Genomic DNA, 24084 nt, shown 5'->3' with positions numbered 1-24084 from the left:
AGCATGTGAAGACGTCATAAAAGAGAAAGAGATACATAAATAAATTGTGAAACATTATTTTCTTGTAAGTAAATAGGAAAGACGATACTATGAAAAGTTATGCATACTGACAATATGAAAAAAAAACCTGTGTAATTTAAGGTACCTAGGATTGTGACAAATAATTAATACGCGTATTATATAATGACAATGACAATGAGAAATAAGAGAATTAATAGAAAAGGAGATTGAATTAAGAATTACTTTGTTATCAAATAAGTTTAATTTTATTAAGATAAGAGATTTTTGTATTATTAATGGTTTTATTTTAACATGTAAGTAAAATTTTATATTAGCATAATTATGAACCATACTTATTATAGTGGAAGACATATGAATATTATTTTTGTGTTATGGATAAATAATTATAAAAAAAAGTGTCAAAAAAAAAAAGAGTGTAAAAAAATATATATAAAAACAATAATATAAAAATTTAAAAAAAAGAAAAAATATATTCAATAATATATTTTTCCTTTTCCAAAAGGAGGGAGATGAAGTGTAGGTATAGAATATTAGGTATTTATAGGATTCAAATAACATGTAATTAGATCATAAGGATCATATAGCTTAGCGGTACCATATACGGAGAGTCATGTAAGATGACTCTCCTCCATATTAGGTTAGGAATGTAGCCATATACAGAGTCATCGGAGACTCATGTAAGATGACTCTCCTCTATATAAGGAATGGAGATCAAACCATATGACACCTTCCACGTGTAGCCATCCCCACTTAAACACGTGTAACCTAGATTCATAAGTTTATATATACCTAGTTTAATGAATAAATAGTTCAGTTGTACTCGACAGTCTTGTGTTTTACTTCTGTCTTGGGTCCCATCTTTACAATCTGTATTATGTCCTAAACTAATGCAAGTCTCGTGAAACAAGTTGTCACCCACCGGGACAGATACGCGGCCCTACTGGAGGAGACCGACCAATACATACGGGCTAAAAACGACAGATCGAGAAAAGTCAGCGTCGAGAACTACAAGGAGGGACACGGCTTGCTCACTGTAAGTTTATTTGTCTATCTGTATTATGTCCTAAACTAATGCAAGTCTCGTGAAACAAGTTGTCACCCACCGGGACAGATACGCGGCCCTACTGGAGGAGACCGACCAATACATACGGGCTAAAAACGACAGATCGAGAAAAGTCAGCGTCGAGAACTACAAGGAGGGACACGGCTTGCTCACTGTAAGTTTATTTGTCTATCTGTATTATGTCCTAAACTAATGCAAGTCTCGTGAAACAAGTTGTCACCCACCGGGACAGATACGCGGCCCTACTGGAGGAGACCGACCAATACATACGGGCTAAAAACGACAGATCGAGAAAAGTCAGCGTCGAGAACTACAAGGAGGGACACGGCTTGCTCACTGTAAGTTTATTTGTCTATCTGTATTATGTCCTAAACTAATGCAAGTCTCGTGAAACAAGTTGTCACCCACCGGGACAGATACGCGGCCCTACTGGAGGAGACCGACCAATACATACGGGCTAAAAACGACAGATCGAGAAAAGTCAGCGTCGAGAACTACAAGGAGGGACACGGCTTGCTCACTGTAAGTTTATTTGTCTATCTGTATTATGTCCTAAACTAATGCAAGTCTCGTGAAACAAGTTGTCACCCACCGGGACAGATACGCGGCCCTACTGGAGGAGACCGACCAATACATACGGGCTAAAAACGACAGATCGAGAAAAGTCAGCGTCGAGAACTACAAGGAGGGACACGGCTTGCTCACTGTAAGTTTATTTGTCTATCTGTATTATGTCCTAAACTAATGCAAGTCTCGTGAAACAAGTTGTCACCCACCGGGACAGATACGCGGCCCTACTGGAGGAGACCGACCAATACATACGGGCTAAAAACGACAGATCGAGAAAAGTCAGCGTCGAGAACTACAAGGAGGGACACGGCTTGCTCACTGTAAGTTTATTTGTCTATCTGTATAGGTAGTGTAATGTCCTAAACTTATGCAAGTCTCGTGAAACAAGTTGTCACCCACCGGGACAGATACGCGGCCCTACTGGAGGAGACCGACCAATACATACGGGCTAAAAACGACAGATCGAGAAAAGTCAGCGTCGAGAACTACAAGGAGGGACACGGCTTGCTCACTGTAAGTTTATTTGTCTATCTGTATTATGTCCTAAACTAATGCAAGTCTCGTGAAACAAGTTGTCACCCACCGGGACAGATACGCGGCCCTACTGGAGGAGACCGACCAATACATACGGGCTAAAAACGACAGATCGAGAAAAGTCAGCGTCGAGAACTACAAGGAGGGACACGGCTTGCTCACTGTAAGTTTATTTGTCTATCTGTATAGGTAGTGTAATGTCCTAAACTTATGCAAGTCTCGTGAAACAAGTTGTCACCCGACTGGGTAGATATGCAGCACTTTTAGAAGAAACCGACAAATATAAAGAGTGGAAAAAATTATAAATAAATAAATATTATAGGACATTCTTACACAGATAGACGAAGTCCCACGGTAAGCCCAAGGAGGCTTGTGTTATGGGTACTAAGACAACGATATGAAAAAAAAATGAAAAATGAAAAATATATTTATTTTACACACACAAAGATGGGAATTTGCAGATGGAGTATACATGAGGTCCAGGTTGGTATATATATAATATATAAATACTTAAATACATAGAAAATACCCATGACTCAGGAACAAATGTCTGTGCTCATCACACAAATAAATGCCCTTATTGGGATTTGAACCCAGGACCATCAGCTTCGCAGGCAGGGTCACTACCCCAGGGACCGGACAACCCTTTCCGCGATAAAACCCTTTCAATGGGCGACACTTAAACACGGCTAACACATTGAAAGACTTTCCCTTTTGAACTGCAAGCCCATTCATACCCTTACCTTTGACTAACCCTTACCGAAAAGCTAACCAAAAATAAGGCTAGCTCTTAATAAGGGTTACCCTTATCTTTAAGCGCTTTTTATAAAGGTTTCCCTTTGCGTGAAAAGACCGGATTAGTATATATCTACGGTAGTGTATGAAAAGGAAAGAAAATACGTGCCTAGTCAAAGAACGCCGCCGTCGCCGCCGACGATCGCTCGGATTCGAAGTAATGTGTGCTTTATGAACAAGGTAGACGACTTCAATTTGCACGCTTATATGCTAAAAGGGAAGCCCTTTATAGGGCTAACCCTTATAAGCAATATGCAAGGTGTTGGTGAGCGGATGATAAGGGTTTTGTAAGGGTATTTGGGCTACTGATTACTCAAATGTGGTAGCTTTATATAAGGGTTTTTAAAACCAAAACAAAGGGTTTCGTCTGGCAAAGGGTATGGTGAGTAAAGCCTTATGCAATACCCTTATAAAACCCCGATAAGGGATAGCGGGCCGGTCCCTGCACTACCCACTAGGCCAGACCGCTTGTCAAATTAATGGGCCCTGGAGGGAAAGTGCTTTAAAACCTTAAGAGGCCGGTGTCGATTTTAGTCGCAAAAATGTAAAATTGATAGATTTAGTCTGTGAAATTTTACACCTTTTGTTACCTAATTGAAATAACAAGTACTGGTTTCTATTAGCACGTCTTCTTATCTTACCTTTTATCAGATCAGTTTTTTGAAAACAGACTCACTAAATTAGTAATGTTTCCTTTTCTGATGGTCGTTTAGGTAAACGCGCGTAAAGCACTGATTTTGTCGCTCTTATTTGTAAATTTCGTAAAGTTTGGACTGCTAAACATGGTAATTTTGTATTACACATATCCTGCACTTGACGTTTATCACACTACATTTTTATTATTATGACTTTGAAGTAGTGTAAATGAAAGTTAGACGAAATCAATTTTCTCCAGAAATTACTTCAAAACAAGTGACAATTTCTCTGAAAATCGGATTAATTTCAACGTAATTTTGATACTTAAACAATCTACAACATTTGCTAAAACTATTCTTATACATCAATTTGTATAATTTACCACCATGATTTTTTGATGAATTTTTAAAAACTGCCCCTTCTCTTCAAGCATTACCGGTGACGCACGCTCGCGACCTCATTATTAAAAGGCAAGATGAGAAGACGTGCTAATAGAAATCAATACTTGTTATTTAGATATTACGTAACAAAACGTGTATAATTTCAACGACTAAATCTATCAATTTTACATTTTTGCTCCAAAATCGACTACGGCCTCTTAAGTCACATACCACATTGTACATAAAGAAAACGTTCTTTTATTTTTAAAAAGAAACAAAACTGCATTCAAAGATTTTTGAATTCGCTTGTCTAAAAATATTGTTGAGTACTAAATATTCGATTATATGGATATTTTGTACGACAGACGAGTGTAAGACTTAATATTTCTTGAAGAAATGTTATCATTAACCTTAATTCTATTGACTAGTGGAATAAAATAGCAAGCGTTTATTTGTGGATATTTTTAGTCGGTTCGATTCCCGGGTGAGACAAGCAAATTTAAAAAAAAACTTTGAATGCACATTTGTTTCTTTTTAAAAATAAAAGAATGTTTCCTTTAAGTAAAATGACCTAACTTAAGGTTTTAAGGCACTTTCCCTCCAGGGTAGGGTTACCAGATACGTGACGACGACGGGGACGTGGGGGGTGTCTGATTATCAATATGATTTACCTACATTATTGTCATTATTTTTATTCACGGAGTCAGAGGATACCTACTTCTTATCATATGGTTATCTTTGCAAATGCGATGTATATACTATGTCTATGCAAAGATAGATACAGTCTAAGGAAAAAACGTGCCCCGAAAATTAAGAAAATTTGATTCTCGATCAGAGGGCGCTACTAGCTTTGGCCTATTGTCGTGTAGATGGCGTTGACGGTTTCGTTTGTTATTTAATAATTTTAACGCATATCAGTGAAAGAACATGGGTCAAAATCATAAAAATAATTAATGGAAATAAAAAAAATCATTGATCCATATATAAATACATTTTATTGTACTTTCATAAATCTTCATTCAAGTGTGTCGATAGATGGCAGTGAATCTACTGTGGTTACAAAATTTACTATGACAGTACCACTCTATCTTATTATATCCTCTTTGGTCTATGTCAGGACGTGACAGCGCCGCCGCACATGCTGCACTACGCGCACGAGCTGGCGAGGAAGGATCTAGACATCTCGCAGCTGAGGAAGGAGAAACACATACTCGAGGGACAGTTCCGGTGAGCTTTCTAATTATGTACACAACTTTTTATACATACATACATATAATCACGCCTATTTCCCGGAGGGGTAGGCAGAGACCACGGATTTCCACTTGCTACGATCCTGACATACCTCTTTCGCTTCCTTCACTTTCATAACATTCCTCATACACGCTCGCCGGTTTAGGGTGCTCTTGACCTGGCCTTTCTTCAGGATTTCCCCGATCTGATCAGAGAAAGTCCGCCGAGGTCTGCCCCTTCCAACTCCCGTTTCTACCTCTCCCTTATACACTCTCTTTGTTAGCCTTCTCTCACTCATACTTTCCACGTGTCCAAACCATCTCAACATACCTTTCTCAATTTTTGTCACTACATCTTCGCTCAGTCCACACTTTTCCCTTATCACACTGTTCCTAATTCTATCTTGTAATCTCACACAACACACACTTCTTAACGCTCTCATTTCCACTGCATTCACTTGGCTCTGATGTCTCTTCTGCCATACCCAATCCTTTTTATAGTTTTTCGTAAATAACTCATAAACGTTTAATCACAGAGTTCATCATCAGATCAGCTCGATGGTATCATAATATTTTTTTTTTTTTTATACCACGTCGGTGGCAATCAAGCATACGGCCCGCCTGATGGTAAGCAGTTACCGTAGCCTTTGAACGCCTGCAACACCGGAGATATTACACGCGCGTTGCCGACCCTTTAAAAACCTGTACACTCCTTTTTTGAAGAACCCCATACTGTAGCCCCCCTGTAGCCTGTATGAATATTGCATTGTCACGCGACTTACATGCGTATGCAAATTTTCAGCTTCATCGGAAACCGGGAAGATGGTTTAATTAGTTACCTTAGATTCCATTACATAGTTACATACAGGTCGATCTAATAAAAGCGTGTTAAAAACATGACATACTATTACAGAGATCACCAGCGCGACGCGACCATAGAGAAGGAGCGATTTAAAGAAGTTATCAGAACACTCAAAGAAGAGATAGACAGGTAAACCACATAATTAGCTCCATGCATGAATTTATTTTTATTTTTGGATTCATAATTTATATCGTTGGAACACCGGAAATGATAAAAATACTTTTGTAAACCTTAAAATTATTTTATAAAAAAATATTTAAAATGTTGAAAATTTTTGAGCGGTTGAAACGCTCATAATTTTGTGGCGCGAATTCGCCAGAGCGTGATGACGTCACACGTTGGGCGGCCCAACTTACGTTTGCTACTAATGACACTAATCTGTCGAACGCGTGACGTCACGTGGCGTTTCGAGCGTTTCGCTCACTAGCTTTTCGCGGGCAAATTTTTGTACTTTTTATTTATAATTTTAAGTGATTAAATGGTAATTTAAAAACGGAAATGCATTTGTAACATGATATAACGGTAACAAACATCCGAATAAAACATTTTTTTTTTTATATTATAGCCTCTTTATTCCTTAATAAACAAACATAATTTACAGTTTCATTTCTTAATAATTAAAATTAAAATTTCATTTCATGCATTTCTATATCTTACATAATTAACATTCCGAATTTACATTTCCATTTCATAGTTTAGTTTAATATATATATATTTTTTTTAATTTTACTTTTTCACATTTAGTACATTTTTCTTTACACAGAAAAATATATATAAATTAATAAAATGCACATTATTATTATTATTTTTTAAATGATTATTTAAGGACCTCTCTACGAGTAAAGGCCTCCTCCATATCCTTCCAAGTATCTCTATCCGTTGCCTTTGTAATCCAGTCCTTTCCAGCAGCTCTAACTATCTCGTCTGCCCACCTCTCTTTCGGTTTTCCACGAGTTCGGTTACCGAGTGGTCCTGGCCACGTAGTTACTTTATTTGCCCATTTGTCCTTGCTCATTCGTGCCACATGGCCTGCCCACTTCCATTTTAGTTTTCTACAGTGTTGTAAGGCGTCTATTACGTTTGTTCTCCTTCTTATGTCTGTATTACGTTGCCAATTTTGAGTAATTAAATGGTAATTTAAAAACGGAAATGCATTTGTAACATGATATAACGGTAACAAACATCCGAATAAAACATATTTCGTTCAAATATAAACTTCATGAATGAGGCTAATTGTAATCTCTCATCCATCCTTTGAACATACTTTGAACGTTGCCTTGGTGAGAGCCGCGTTATTTTGAATGTGGTACGCTTTGGTTACCTATATTTTGTGATTGTGATTGAATTGTTTGCCTCATTGTGATAATGATAAATATAAAAATCAAACAAAATTGAATTTATAAACCTTCAGTCACCAGTGTGAAAATTATGGGCCCTGGAGGAAATGCAGTTTTGTTTCTTTAAAAAAATAAAAGAATGTTTCCTTTAAGTAAAATAAGCGAACTTAAGTTTTTAAGGCACTTTCCCTCCAGGGCCCATAATTTTTTTCGACCATATATCCAACTATTCATTTGTCTGTGTTAAAACTCGCTAAGTGAGTGTGTGTGAGTCGCTGGCGAGGCGTATCAATATTATAGTGTTTCTTACCATTGTGTTCAAAAGTTTGCGTCATTTAAATAGGGACCAACTAGAAGTGGTTATTTATTTATGAAATACACACAAATTTTAAATGTAATTTTTATTTTTGTGACTATAAAGTTATTCTAATGAGCATTTTGTTTAACTTAAAAAAATATTTACTAAAGGAGAATGGGCACTTTAGTATGGGAAGTGTACCATGGATGTATACTGTTGAGACATATGTCGTTTTAAAGCTCTTAATCGTAGTATCATTTTATAGTATGGCACCAACCTTAGACAACTTGCAGGGACCGAGCTATACAAAAAAAAAAGTTGCGCACATAAGCAGTTATTTTTCATAAGACGCTTGATATAATAAGTTGTAGCGTATTTTAATAGAAAGGATATGAAGAATGCTTTATGTTCCTTGTATCAACACCAACAATAAAGTATTTAAAGGGATTCAATTAACAGTTTAAAAAAATCGTCATACTAAAAATGACTTGCTGTACAGCGGAATAACAGTGTATACACATGCCATGTATATCATGTAAAAAGTATCTGTATAAGCTATTTTTCGTATAATATAGCTGAGGTCATACGCTTGCAGGAATCGAAATATAACTATTTAATGAGTGAATTAATTGTAGTTAATTACGCCTTCATTTTTCTACTCACCGCTAGATGTCGCTACAAGGCAAAATTCAACTTGACGTAAAGCATTTCTAAAGTGCGGTAATCTCGTCAGTCTTACTCCATCATTAAAAAAATATATAAATAGTTGACCAATGTCTATGGACTTTCTAAAGTAATGTCAAGATGACGCTCAATGTAACATGCAATTTAAAATAATGAACATTGTCATTATGTACAAAATAGCGTATTTTAAATGAGCTAGAATTTTTTCCAACCGAAAGACATTCCATTGATTTATTTCAAACCCGATGTATCTCAGCGAGTACCCCACTACATATATACCTATGCTCTTTGATGATCTTCACTAGGTAAATAACGCGTAATCGGGGTAATATTATGAGTTGTTGTTACAATGGTTGTATATGAAAGTATTATTTTTTCGTATAGCTCCTATAATAGTGATCGTCTCCATGGATAAAAACGAAGGCTCACAATTCTACATGAAGGTAATTTCAATAAAAAGTGCTATTTAAAAAGTATTCAAAAAATAAGTTCCAATACACCTAGGTATTTGATATATCGTATTATCCGCGTATTACCCGTGGTTCCACTGTTTTGTACCACAGTGGGTCCACGGTTTTTTTTTCCGTAGACCCACAATTGTTCGCCAGTGGATCTACGGGTAACCCCAGCGCCAGGGGGAGACACTGAGGATATGTGAGGTATCTACTCACTAAAAAACCTGGGGTGTTCGTCTCTCTGCCTTTGGGGTGGAGTCACGGGCACGCGGCGTCACTCATCCGCAACCCCACCAGCAGCTGCCCATTAGGACCCATCACCGGGAAACCTAACGTCCCTACCTACCTACGCGGTTTTCCCCAAAGTGTAATGTTTTCACGGACGTCACACTAAATCAATAGGTAGGTTAGGTTCGAGTTGTAAGAGTTTCAATAGTAGTTTACTCAAGAGTACGTCTGAATGTCGTACCGAAGGGCAAACCCCCCAAAAATAGAGGGGCTCCGTCTAATTAAGTTGAGAAGGAAATGCAGTGAACGGAAAGGAAATCTTTTTTGCAAGAGAAATAGTGCGACTGCGAAGGGACCGCGGGTAAAAATTCATTATCCGTAGACCCCTGTTTAGAACGGAGCGTTTACGGGGGAAAAATACCTGTGGTCCTACTGTTTTGTACCACAGTGGGTCGAAGGATATTTTTTTCCCTGTCGTCGCCGTCCTTTTTAATTACACGTGGTATTCGAACATCATCATGTCAGCCGATAGACGTCCACTGCTGAACATAGGCCTCCCCCAAGGCTCGCCACTCCGACCGATCCTGTGCCGCTCGCAACCACCGAATTTCCGCGACTTTCACCAGGTCGTCACTCCATCTCGTTGGAGGCCTACCGGCAGTTCGTCTTCCGGTACGCGGACGCCACTCCAGAACCTTCCAGCCCCACCGGCCATCAGTTCTGCGAGCAATGTGCCCCGCCCACTGCCACTTAAGGTATTCGAACATATTCATACATTATCTACTTTTGAGTCTTCTGATATAGGTACGCAACCTTGGAAATGGACTGTCATGCCTAATTATTTTACTTGCTATTGTTTTCAGAATTTCACTGGCCATATTAGAGGACTTATATTCATTCATCGGATTCATACTTTTACTATATACCTGCCGCGTCAATTGATGGTCTGACAATGAATTAATTGGTAGGTACCTATATTTCTAAATAAATCATTGTATTAATAAATTATACTTACTTCCAAAAATGTCTACAAACATTTTACGTGACATGTAAATGTAGCGCATCTTTGCTCTGTTCAAAAAGCGCTTTATGGATTTTCTAATAATAATAAAATTGTTTATATGACTGCCTTTTGCGTATTTTCATTAGAAGCGTTTACTTGTTAGGACTTAGGAGTTCTCATGAGGGGGAAAATACCAATGAGTAGTAGTAGTAGTAGTAGTAGTAGTAGTAAACACTTTATGGACACAGAGAATACAGTAAATGCAATATGTGGTGTGGTAACTGGTCGTGTCCACCCACAGCGCCATGGACAGGACAACTATAAAGCGCGCGGTGGTTTTATGCGATATAGGTAAGTACGCAGCGGGCAACGGATCTGACAATCAAAAATGTTGACAATAGATTTAATACGTTTTTATGGTAACAGAGTTGTTCATAGGCTTCATAGCAAAATAAATATTAATTCTGAGATACTTGAACTAAATGTTTAACTTGTACGGGACGCATTAGTCCTCCCGCGTACGCTTCGGCTGTGGAATGAGCTCCCTGCCGAGGTTTTCCCGAGGGGCTACAGTATGGGGTTCTTCAAAAAAGGAGTGTACAGGTTTTTAAAGGGTCGGCAACGCGCGTGTAATATCTCTGGTGTTGCAGGCGTTCATAGGCTACGGTAACTGCTTACCATCAGGCGGGCCGTATGCTTGATTGCCACCGACGTGGTATAAAAAAAAAAAAAAAAAAAATTAGTACCTATAACATCTACTTTTCAGTGCTGTAGCTCGCATAATCCACAAAGTACAAAAAGCGGAGACTTGACGCCAGAAGGCATTCACATTTAGTCACCATCAGGCCAAACAGAAGTTTTAGTTGCGACCGTGAATATTGTATTGTGATTGTACATAATATATGCTGTAGGTATCGAGTTAATGACCCAAGAAGAGACCCATGATGAAGCCCAACTTTTTAAACTTAAGCAGAAACCAATCCGCTTTAGGGCCTCACCTTTATAGGTGAGCTCACCTATAATTGCGTGCGATTTGTTTATTTTTTTATTTAGATTTGCATTAGGTACATTTCGGTATTTGATCGAATAATTAAATTAGTTGACCCATTTAGCAGTAAAGTAAGTAATCTAAAATCGTATGCAATTTTTGCAAGGTCTAAAGAGGCCTTTACAATATAAATCCCAAAATTCTACACCTCTATGGATTCATGAAAAAAATATAAATGACATATACGTTTTTTCTTAAATCGATATTATGTATTACTTATAGACATGTGCGATATTTATAATTTCCATGGTGGAGGCGAATGGCCATCACGCTTTGAGTTGTTGTCGCTGTTCGGGGAGGTTTCCGCGTCACCACGCTCTCAATGACATCGTAAGGAGGGCCTTAATATCCGCCAACATCCCCTGTGTCCTGGAGCAGCCGGGCCTCTGCCGCACCGATGGCAAAAGGCCGGACGGCTTGACTTTGGTGCCGTGGCAGAGGGGTAAGTGCCTGCTGTGGGACGCCACGTGCGTTAGCACTTTCGCGGCCTTACACCTCGGCCGAACTGTGCGGACAGCTGGTGCCGCGGCAGATTTTACCGCGGTCAAAAAGCGGGATAAGTACGCGAACCTGGCCGGTAATTATTATTTTGTACCCCTGGCGTTTGAGACTACTGGGTGCTGGGGGTCAGAGGCTATTGCCTTTATTAGACAAGTGGGACGTCGCATTAGGGAGAGGGGGTCTGACGCCCGCGCGGGTTCGTACATGGTGCAAAGGTTGATGAAGTTTAGGGATCCGTACCCAAAGGGTAAAAGCGGGACCCTGTGACTACACTGTCCGTCTGTCTGTCTGTCCGTCTGTCTGTCCGTCTGTCTGTCATCAGGCTGTATCTAATGAACCGTCATAGCTAGACAGTTAAAATTTTCACAGATGATGTATTTCTATTACCGCTATAACAACAAATATTAAAAACAGAATTATATAAATATTTAAGTGGGGCTCCCATACGACAAACGTGATTTTTAGGGATCCGTACCCAAAGGGTAAAAGCGGGACCCTATTACTAAGACTCCACTGTCCGTCTGTCTGTCCGTCTGTATGTCCGTCTGTCTGTCCATCTGTCTGTTTGTCTGTCTGTCTGTCCGTCTGTCTGTCCGTCTGTCTATCACCAGGCTGTATCTAATGAACCGTCATAGCTAGACAGTTAAAATTTTCACAGATGATGTATTTCTATTACCGCTATAACAACAAATATTAAAAACAGAATTATATAAATATTTAAGTGGGGCTCCCATACGACAAACGTGATTTTTAGGGATCCGTACCCAAAGGGTAAAAGCGGGACCCTATTACTAAGACTCCACTGTCCGTCTGTCTGTCCGTCTGTATGTCCGTCTGTCTGTCCATCTGTCTGTTTGTCTGTCTGTCTGTCCGTCTGTCTGTCCGTCTGTCTGTCACCAGGCTGTATCTCATGAACCGTGATTGCTAGACTGTTGAACTTTTCACAGATGATGTATTTATGTTTCCGCTATAACAACAAATACTAAAAAGCGGAACCCTCGGTGAGCGAGTCCGACTCGCGCTTGTCCGGTTTGTTTTTGCCTTTTTGCGTAATGATACGGAACCCTTCGTGCGCGAGTCCGACTCGCACTTGGCCGATTTTTTTGCGTAACGGTACGGAACCATTCGTGCGCGAGCCCGACATTTGATAAAGTGGAACTTCTTATATTGACTAGAACCTAAACTCTACATCTATAAGGGTTTGGCGTCGCGTTTGGTGGATGCCACGGCCCACGGGTGACCAAAGGGCTAGCCAGTATTTTGCCCAGATAATTAGCAACGCCATTCAACTGGGAAATCCGGCCAGCCTGCTAGGCACACTGCCTGCTGGCGGCGAGTTAGAGGGTGTGTTTTGTTTGTAGGGTTTTTTAACGTATAATTTTAGAATAAGTAAGTTGACCGGGTTATAGACCGTGATTACCTTTTGTACTGTTTATGAGCTCCCGATATTTCGGCGATATATCCCGGTCAATATAAGTCTAGTGAAACTAACCGAGAATCATTCAAAACTCTTATAGTAAGTAAGTTGACGAAGCCAGTTGCAAATCTTATTTCTGTATTATTTTGTGACGAAGCCTGTAGCTGATTGTGAGTTTGTGTTCACCTGACGAAGCCTGCGTTGCGGATATAAAATTACACGTACTTCACGTTTGGCGATTTGTCTTCTGTACCTATAAGTCTACCTATAAGTAAGTTTGTATGTATGTCTCTACACAATGAAGCACATTATACCTATTGGTAGTATTGGAGACTTAAAGCGTGGGTTCGACACCCGCTTTAGCTCTTTGTGTCGGTAAACCTACGCAAGTGTACGTTCCCATAAGTAAGTGTGTGTCTACACAATGAAGCACATTATACCTCTTGCATACTTAAGGCGTGGGTTCGACACCCGCTTTAGCCCTTTGTGTCGGTAAACCTACGCAAGTGTACGTTCCCATAAGTGTGTGTCTACACAATGAAGCACATTATACCTCTTGCATACTTAAGGCGTGGGTTCGACACCCGCTTTAGCCCTTTGTGTCGGTAAACCTACGCAAGTGTACGTTCCCATAAGTGTGTGTCTACACAATGAAGCACATTATACCTCTTGGATACTTAAGGCGTGGGTTCGACACCCGCTTTAGCCCTTTGTGTCGGTAAACCTACGCAAGTGTACGTTCCCATAAGTGTGTGTCTACACAATGAAGCACATTATACCTCTTGCATACTTAAGGCGTGGGTTCGACACTCGTCACCCATTTTAGCCCTTTGTGTCGGTAAACCTATTACGCAAGTGTACGTTCCCATAAGTATGTTTGTGTCTACACAATGAAGCACATTATACCTCTTGAAGACTTAAGGCGTGGGTTCAATACCCAGTGATTTTTTTGTTAGTTTTGTTGTTAGGGACAAGCGGCTGAATGAGTAAAGTTTCCTTAAGTGGTGAAATGGAACTCCTCACGAAGACCAGAATGGTACTAATCCACGACTACGAGTAGTACCTAGGTATTTTACGTCTTGGGGCTAATTGTTATGAGATTTACATATATTATGGTCATAAATAATTGTATTAGCATTAAAATTATTTTGTGAAGTTTTTTTTTTCCAAGATTATTTGATAATTTTAAACGGACTTTGTACATATGTACTTATCACTACATAGTATAAAACAAAGTCATAGAGTGATTCAAGAGGTAGGTTTATATGTATAATACGATCAGCATTGCACTCGTGCGAAGCGTGGGCGGGTCGCTAGTTCTTAATAAAATTGTAGGAATATTATGTAAGGTTGGTTGACATTGGGTTGGTTTTTAGGGTTCCGTACCCACAGGGTAAAAACGGGACCCTATTACTAAGACTCCTCTGTCCGTCTGTGCGTCTGTGCGTCTGTCTGTCTGTCTGTCTGTCACCAGGCTGTATCTCATGAACTGTGATAGCTAGACAGTTGAAATTTTCACAGATGATGTAATTCTATCGCCGCTATAACAACAAATACTAAAAATTACGGAACCCACGGTGGGCGAGTCCGACTCGCACTTGTCCGGTTTTTTTTTCAGTTTGTGACTTATATTTTAATGTTAAATTAATTGTATTTGTTAGCTATACTTTTAAGAATCGTGCCGGAAAGGTATATGTAAACTGCTGCTGCATGTAAACCACCCTATCCTATCCTATGATTATTATGATAGTTCCAAGTTGGTCCTATTTTTGTCAAAAGCCAATTCTGGTGATGGATGCATTCACGCAGAATTGAGGGAACTCCTTGATTCTTATAGGCATACATAACCCACAAAACATTTGCATTAAAAAAAGGGCAATTTGATGAAGTAGAACTGCGGATAATCAAAACGGAACTTTTCAACGATGTGTACCTATTAAATATATTAATAAAGGGTCACTCACGTATTTTAGTCGAAAAACGCTAGACATGTTTCACTCCGTACCAAGGCGTGTCACCAGGAGCTTGCGTTGACGGTGACGTGTACCTATTTCACATTTTGCGATTTGTCTCCTTCGTTAAGTTTGTTAAGCAATGCATACGGTCCAGTTCTGATGATGGGTTTCATGAGGAATTTTTAATACCATATCAAGCAGTTTTATTCAAAAAAGTGACGTATGATGAAGTGGAACTGCTGATGTTGACCAGAGTGGAACGATTTTTACTGTACCTATTTTTAAGTAACATTCTTGTCAAGGTCGAATCCAGTATCAGGATTGCATGAGGAATTTGGGGGTTTTTTTTAACATCATAGGGGTCAGCGGCTAGATGTTAGATATTAGGTAACTTTCATATTAGTATTGTAAGTTTTAGGTTATTAAAATTTAGGCTATACGGATTATGCTTGTAGAAGGTTTCGGTACAAAAATGTTGTAAAACATAACCAGTATTTAAGCCATACATAAAGTTTTTAGGTAAACAAGCTTACAGGCGCACAAAAATTAGGGTATTTAATTAATGTTAATCAATATTTTATGCGAAACGTTGTTATGTCAACAGATTTTATGCTATGTGAAAATAGGTAAGACAAAATTATGCGTTTCAATAAAGAAAACCCTGTCCTTTGACCATTTAGGTACAGACATTTTACCGTAGTACGCCTTTGAAATAAGCATAACGCGCGACCCTCAGTTCAAACAATTTTTTTTTGTTTCTTTTTATTTTATACATCTTATACTTACAAAAATGAAAATACCTTATATAAGTGTAAATTAAACATTTTTTAATTTATACCATTGGTATATTGATTCCAGCGGGTTAAGAATGAATCTGTCCTTACTCAAAAAGTGGAATCAAAGATGACTGCGAGTCTGCGTAGATAATGTATTTTATTACAGTATTTTTCAAACACGAAGGGTACGCTGACAGATGTCATCTCAGTACAATTTTGTGAGATTTGGCGTTTTAAGGTTATAAAATGTATGTAGGTGACACCTGTCACCGTACCCATCGTTCTTGAGAAATACTATAATGTCAACTTTGATAGAACAACAAGAATTCACTGTATTATGTCTCTTTTTCATGCGGTGAAATCCCCACACCCCGGAATGACAACGACGCCCAATTTTGTCGACTCTGGTCGACTCCAATCTGATACTAAAAGTAAGTACTAGTAAGCAAGTTGTAGTAAACATTCGTTCTTAGTAAAAATCGACCATGAGCATGTCGGGCCATGCTCAGTGTAGGGTTCCGTAGTTTAGTAGGCACTATCGCCCTATCTATCTATCATGTAGATACATTACAAGCTTAAGGGACGAGTACCTTTGTTGCGCTTTGTACCCTATTTCTACTAAGAAGAAAAGATTTGGCGATTTGTAAGTAAGGTTACGCAAGCCTGACGCAAGTAAGGTTTTTAAGGAACATTTGTGTCAAGGTCCAGCTTGGATGAAGAGTTCCATGTGGAATTGAAGGAACTTCTTGATGAAACGTACCCGAAGCGCAAAACTGTTTAGTGACATGACTGTTTGACCAGACAGGAACGAGTCTTGCAGATTGTTGCGTCCCTCATAATAAATACCTAGTAGTAACTTACTAAGTAGGTAAGCTGTGTACTTTTTACAATCTTTGACCATAGTCATAAAAAAATTGTCTGACGGTACCTACTTAAATTAAAAACGAATAAATATAACTGATTTTAATAAAAAGAAACCGCCTTCAAACATATCAAAAAACAAGATATAAATTGTTAATTATACTTTCAGAAACTTACGGCAAGAACAAGGAAGCATCGATGCAAGAAAAATCGAGCAGAATCGAGTTCAAGAAAAAAGCAAATAAAATGTGTACTTGTTTAGTCAAAGAAAGTTAAAAAAGAATAAATCATGATGTGCATAGAATACAGAACCAATGGTCCGAACATTAACTATTAGGTATATACGTACAGGCCATAGGTACAGGTAGGTCGTACTACTGGTACTAATATATTTCTTCTTTTCAATTATATTTCATTGGAATACTTAGGTACCCTAGGTACATTTGACTCATATGTATATTGGTTCTGTATTTTAAATGCACATGAATTGTTTTAGTGTAATTATTATATTAAATACTGTTGACGGAATGTCAACAGTATTTATTTCTGTACTACTATCACAGAAGATTTTAGGTCCTACGGTAGGACTTGGATTAGTATTTAGGTACTTATGGACAAATGTAACGCAACGTGAGTTTGAGCCTAAAAATCAATCTTTTGTGAACGTGGTGTAGAGAACCGTTTACGACAGAAGTAGGTAAGCGGGCAATTTGAACACCGCATCCACTTAACTATATATTCTTCTGACTACCTTTTTGCCGGACACTGCTATCTTGATGCTAAGAGGGACATAGAAACAACCCCCTTTAGACGCATAATTTGGCATTATGCGTCTAAAGGGGGTTGCGTCTAAACGCAAAACGCCATTTTGTCGTTGCGCATAATTTAAAAAAAAAATACGCATAACGCCAAATACGAAGAATGCCCCAAAAAAACGCATAATGCCAAAAACGCAAAACGCCAGATCACTGTCAGAGTTCAGATCAATCTGTTTCCAAGATTTTTCAATTTTTGTATGAGTACATATCCTTCGCAACTTAACTAGACGGAGCCCCGATTCGCGGGGCTCCTATTTCTGGGCGGTTGGCCCTTCGGGCATCTGAAGCTACCTAACGAACCTAACCTACCTACCTATTGATTTAGTGTGACATCCGTGAAAACATTACACTTTGTGGAAAAAAGCGTAGGTAGATAGGTAGGTTAGGTTCGTTAGGTAGCTTTAGATGCCCGAAGGGCAAACCGCCCACGAATAGGAGCCCCGCGAAGCGGTGCTCCGTCTAGAAAGGGTCGAGGGGTTTCGTACAAAAACAAAAACAAGGTTTGGATGATATCAAATAATTTGCTGGGTGTCATTAGCTTTTGGCATTATGCGTATTTGGTTTTTATACAACTTTGGCATTCCACGTGTTTGGCATTAACAGAATTTGGCAATACACGTCTTTGGCGTTTCGCGTATGAATGGCGTTTTGCGTTTTTGGCATTGTGTCTAAAGGATTCGAACGCTCACTTGACATCAAACCGATAGTATAATAATTTTGGAATCATATCAGTTAAGCTGTCATTCGCACGGCAATCTTGCTCGTACTAAGGCCCACCCTACACTAGCGTCTTTTGAGCTTCGGCGTCTAGTCAGCGCTATGCAAAATTGCGTCGCTGCACTGTTGCGCCAACGTTGCGTCAAGCAGCAACCATAGAGTTGACAAGACGCCGACACTGGAAACTAGTGTGCGGTGGCTCTAATAGATGAGCGGACAAGTCTGAGGAAAATGAACGCGCGAATGATTTGATTCCAATATTATTCTAATATCGGTTTCATGTCAGGTGCACGTTCGAATTGGCCTAAGGGTTATGCATGTACAGTCGCCATCAGATAGAGCGGGCAAGGTCTCACAAATATCTGAACACGCACTCCTTGACAAAAGAGGCGTGTTCAGATATTTGGGAGCACAAAGATCTGCCTCTCGCTCGCACATCGGACCGGCGTGTGCTATTAGCTTTATGAACGCCAAGAACTAAAGAACTCGGAACAACGCCATGAACACATTTTAGGTAATATAGCGTACGCTGCCAAGTAACCTTTCAAGTAAGGTACCTAAGTCTCTTGCGCCCGTCAGAAATGGATGGCTCTATACATTTGTGCATTACCTGTAATGCACGGACGTATCAATCCACGGCAGTAGTAAAAGCGAGAGGCAGTTAAAGTGTTAAGTAAATCCGGCCAAACAGAAATCCGGCAAGACAAGAATGCACCCGCACCATCTATCAGACCAGACGCGTCAGCTAGCTGGCGCGGGTGCATGAAGCGGGCACGGGCCGGGCGCACGCGTGGGGGGCCATAGTATGTAGACGTCCGCACTAGTTAGCTTGCTCATACTGTTTTTCGTTGACCCGCCCACCCGCTCCGTGCACCCGCGCCAGCTGGCGGAGGCCCTATGCGAACCTTTTGCAAATGGTCCGAGATTAGCGCACTAGCCATGCATTTCCAAATCTGGATGCACGTATTCACACTTATTACCAAGGTTCGCTTTATATTGAATTGTTCACTCGTCCTGCTAATACTTGTGCGTGAAGAAAAGAAAAGTATGGCGTGAATTATTTTTCAATTTGCATGAATTAAAGATGTTTAAAGTATTCAAAAGGTTTTATTTAATATAATATATATGAGTGAAAGAAATACAGCTAAAAGAAATACCATCGACTTGGGAAATAGTTAACTTCCTCTACAAAAAGTCCCTGATGCAATACATTCACTCCGTGAATTTTATCCTGCTTTATATGGCAAACGGAAGAAAATAATAGGTAGCGCGTAACGCAAACCCAAATGTTTCACTTGTACATAAGCACCATTCTCCTGCAGAGAGAGAAATGAAAAACCTTCTTACGACTACTTTTATTAACATAGAAACTTAGATTATGGTTTGGACACGTGGAAGGAATGAGTGAAAGAAGGCTAACATAGAGGGTGTATAAGGGAGAGGTAGAAACGGGAGTTGGAAGGGGCAGACCTCGTCGGACTTTCTCTGATCAGATCGGGGAAAACCTGAAGAAAGTCCAGGTCAAGAGCACCCTAAACCGGCGAACGTGTATGTGGAATGTTATGAAAGTGAAGGAAGCGAAAGTGTCAGGATCGTAGCGAGTGGAATGCAAGTCCGTGGTCTCTTTGCCTACCCCTCCGGAAAACAGGCGTGATTATATGTATGTACTTAGATTATATTTTCTTGCCGTTAAACAAATAATTGTGGTATTTCATAAAAACATTATTTACTTATTTATTGCTTAGGAATCTTATTTAATGTTGAACTAAGTTCATATTAAGTTTTTAGCGCGATATAAATACGCGAAGTCTTAGTTTTTGGTTATATTTTTGAGCTTTTAAAAGCGACTATATGGATCCAGCATTAGCCGCTCATTCGGTTCTTCTATTGCACGCAAGATGTCAGTACTAGAGAGAATTTGAAAATACATACTTAAGTAGTTTAATGCGATTTATTCAGCAGGAACTATTCACGAAAAATAATAACGTAGTTTTTCATTATATTTCAGGCATGCAAAGTGATGTAAATGGTTACAAAAGTAACCTTATATGAATGTCATTTTATTAGTTCCAGTTTACGCCGCAGTGCATGATCAAAATCATGAATAGCATCTTCCCTGGACACTTTCGGAGTTTGGTGTCATATAAGTTATTAATGCTAAAAGTAAGACCTTCCAAATAAGATATGTCTCAATTATATATACCAATAGTAAAAGTTGCCCATTCTCCTACCAAAGCTCCATCTAGTGTCGGGTAGAACAAACAAAGCGTCATTTACCACAATTAATTAACTAATAAACTAGTCTTATTTCCGCTCCTGCATGGATTTGAGTCCGACTATATTTAAAAAAAAATAGCTTATAATAATGCCTTTTCAGTGTTATATATGGCTTGTGTATACAAGTAAGTTTCAGGGTTTCATAACAGTTTTTTAATTCAAGCATATGTTTTATCAATTAATTCCAGTCCTGTACGTACTTAAACGTAGGTGTTGGTATACAGAAGTGTAGCATTTCGCATATTCTTTTATATAAAACACCTAACAACTGGCTACAAAACAAGTATTTTGTAAAACAACAGTTTATATGCGCCACACTTTTTTTTAAATAGCTCTGTCCCTGCACGTAATCCAAAGTTGGTGTCATACAACAAAATAATGCTATTCGTAAGCCCTTTCAAACGAGATATGTCTCAACAGTATACATCCATGGTACAAATTGCCCATTCTCCTTTGGATATTATTCGTTGTTAGAATAAAGAGTTCTCTATCAGTGAACTATTATTATAACAATTGTATGTATTTATAATTTTATTACTGTAAACTTATTTGTATAATTTTGGTGTTGATTATGATGTATAATACGATGTACCTAAGGCACTAAATATAGAAGTTTTCAGTAAACTATTTGAAATAAAACGTATTCTTCAATGTGATCTTAAAACTTATAAAAAAATTTAGTCATACAATTTTTGTCAGGATGGGAGATTAAATTGTTTTCTTGCTTTAATTTCTAGTAGAAAGTAATGCCTCTTATCAAACATTATGGCGTCAATTAAATCGCGCAGTCTTTTATGGGTCAACTATTTTTCTCGGAATATGGAAGTATCCATACTAATATTTTAAATGCGAAAGTCTGTCTCTGTCTTTCTGTCTGTGTGTTCCCTCTTCACGCTTAAACCCCTGAATCGATTTAGATGAAATTTGGCATAGAGATAGGTTGAATCCCTGAGAAGGACATAGGATAGTTTTTATCCCGAAAATCGTCCCTTAAGAAAGTAAAAAGCGGGGTGGAATTGAGATAATAAACGAAGTGCCTGCTAATTTGTGTGCATAACATGCTCAAATTGAATTGCTATGAGAATTTTTCCAGGCGCTATACATAATTACTTTCTTTAGCTGCTGTTACTAAGTCCACGCAGACGAAGTCGCGGGCAAAAGCTAGTAACAAATAATTAGTATTTCGTTCCAGATTGCGAAGAAGCCAGTCCCGCGAGGGCGCCAACCTGGAGTACCTGAAGAACGTCGTGATGGCGTATCTCTTGTCCACGGACTACGCCGGACGACGACACATGCTCAACGCCATCGCTGCTGTTCTACACTTCACCACCCGAGAGAAGGACATGGTCATATCTACATTGTAATAAATAAATAAATATTATAGGACATTCTTAGGTACACACACGGTAAGCCCAAGGAGGCTTGTGTTATGGGTACTCAGACAACGATATATATAATATATAAATACTTAAATACATAGAAAACAACCATGACTCAGGAAAAAATATCTGTGCTCATCACACAAATAAATGCTCTTACCGGGATTCGAACCCGGGACCATCGGCTTCACAGGCAGGGTCACTACCCACTAGGCCAGACCGGTCGTCAAACACCACCACAAATATATAGGTGATATAGATGTAATGGTTCCATAAAATAGGTTGTGAGGAGCGGCAGCTGACGTTCACGAGGCTTCATGATGGCGTCCTGCCATTTCGGCGAAATAGTGGTAATTATTTATCCATCACGTGTCACCGGCGACGTCTGTGAAGTGACGCGTAGTGTATCCCTGGCATTATGTTAAAATATTTAGGAATTAATTATATCGCCGAAATAATAATTAGTAAACAAAAATTTTACGTTGAGAAAAATAAAGAAATATCCGGGAACAATCTTTAAGAATCGTAGATAGATTTTTTTGTACATAATACTTTGCTTTTTCATTCCATAAATATCAAATTATTACTAACAAGAGAATCATCGATAAATAGAGAAACTAAAATTACACTATAGTATATGTACAGTCGACATCAGATATATCGGAGCGGCCGAGGTGCTCAAAAATATCTGAACACGCACCTAGCGCCTTGACAATAGAATAGAATAGAATATAATAGAAAACGTTTATTGTAAAAATCTACATACAGCACCATACAAATTTAAAAAGAAGAAGATCTTATACACTAACACGTAAAATTACAAGTAGCTTATACTAACATGCAATAATTACAATATTGATGGTGCTATAGAGGCTACAAATGGACACCACTCAGCATATGCTCTAACATATAGGTATATGCTACAGCGCTGGTCTTCCGTGGAGCCCAGGGCAAGAAGATAGCTCAGAACAGTAAAGGCAGTAACTAACAATTAGGACAAATTAGAAACAATATACAAGGAAAAATTTGAAAGTGGATGTGGAAGTGAGTGGTTTGGGAATATGTAAAAATATATATAAAGAGGTGTAATAGAGGCGTGTTCAGATATTTGTGAGCACCTCGGCCGCTCCGATATATCTGATGGCGACTGTACTTTGTTATGTTGTGTAAGTATTGTTTTGTTCATGGTGTTAGTCCAATATTCGATTTATATGAAAATTTTTAATCATTGCACCTTTATTTAAATATATGTGTCGTTTTCAAGCAAAATGTACCACATTGTCATGACGCTACGACAGGATTTTCTTTTGAAGATACAAGCAATTTTCGTCCTCATGGTAAGCGACAATGTGGTACCTTTTGATTGAAAACGTCACATATTTAGATTTAGACCTTGGGAAAGTATAATAAATAATAATAAAAATAAAAATCATTTATTTCAGGTCTTAAAAACCCATATTTTATCACGAATCATATATATCATTCATATTTATAATGAGACGTATGCTGATAACCTAACTATTTTTCTATTATGAGGTTGTATTTAACTATATCTTCTTTAACTTATTGTAACTTATTGTTTGTTAAAATGACTACAAATTAGTTGTTTACGATACAAGTGCGGAAAAGAGGAAATTCGAAACGAGTGGCGATAAATTAAAACACGACCTCAGGGAGTGTTTTAAATCGACACGAGTTGCGAATTACCTTTTCGCACGTGTATCGTACAACGTTTTACAGTACATATGGCCCTTTAAACTTTCGACATATGCACGAAAAGTGCTCATTCCCGCACTAGTGCGAAAAAGTGGCACCATTGTACTGTAAAAGTATTATAATAAATACATTCCTACTTTATTGATACAAAACTTGTTTTATTTTCATTGCGTATTTTTTTAGCTGCAGAAATTTGAAAATATAGGTACATTCTACATAAAGTGGGTACTTTGCAGTAAAACCATATCCTAATCTTGGACCTAAGCAGACCTAAGTTTCTAGGCTGTATTACAGGCCACACACACGAGCGCTTTTTAACGCGCGTTAAAAAAGCGCTTGAATCCGCCCGCACGCTAAATTCGATTTAACGACCAACGCTATAAAGTCGAAAATCCAACAACGCTTGATAAAAAGCGCCGCCGCTATCGTGTGAATAAATACACATTATGGATGGTATAGAAAGGACGCCAATCTCTTATGGCAGAATTGTTGCAAAAGTGACCGCTTTCAGCATGGAGACTATA

The 24084-nt window shown here is 38.7% G+C and overlaps 1 protein-coding gene across 1 annotated transcript in view; it reads left to right on the top strand.

Annotated features, from left to right (window-relative positions):
- The window catches only part of LOC134745368 (GRIP and coiled-coil domain-containing protein 1), a 38985-nt gene extending 16911 nt beyond the window's left edge, over positions 1-22074 (top strand). The window contains exons 10-12 of the mRNA XM_063679404.1: positions 5117-5226; positions 6142-6219; positions 21658-22074. Coding sequence (XP_063535474.1) covers positions 5117-5226; positions 6142-6219; positions 21658-21829 — 360 coding nt within the window. The 3' untranslated portion in view covers positions 21830-22074. The remainder of the gene's footprint in view (positions 1-5116; positions 5227-6141; positions 6220-21657) is intronic.
- The last annotated feature ends 2010 nt before the right edge of the window (positions 22075-24084 follow it).

The sequence above is a fragment of the Cydia strobilella genome, chromosome 1 (genome assembly GCF_947568885.1).
Source record: "Cydia strobilella chromosome 1, ilCydStro3.1, whole genome shotgun sequence".
Lineage (NCBI taxonomy): Eukaryota > Metazoa > Arthropoda > Insecta > Lepidoptera > Tortricidae > Cydia > Cydia strobilella.
The sequence above is the reverse complement of the archived record's forward strand: the minus strand, read 5'-3'. Positions and strand labels throughout refer to the sequence as shown.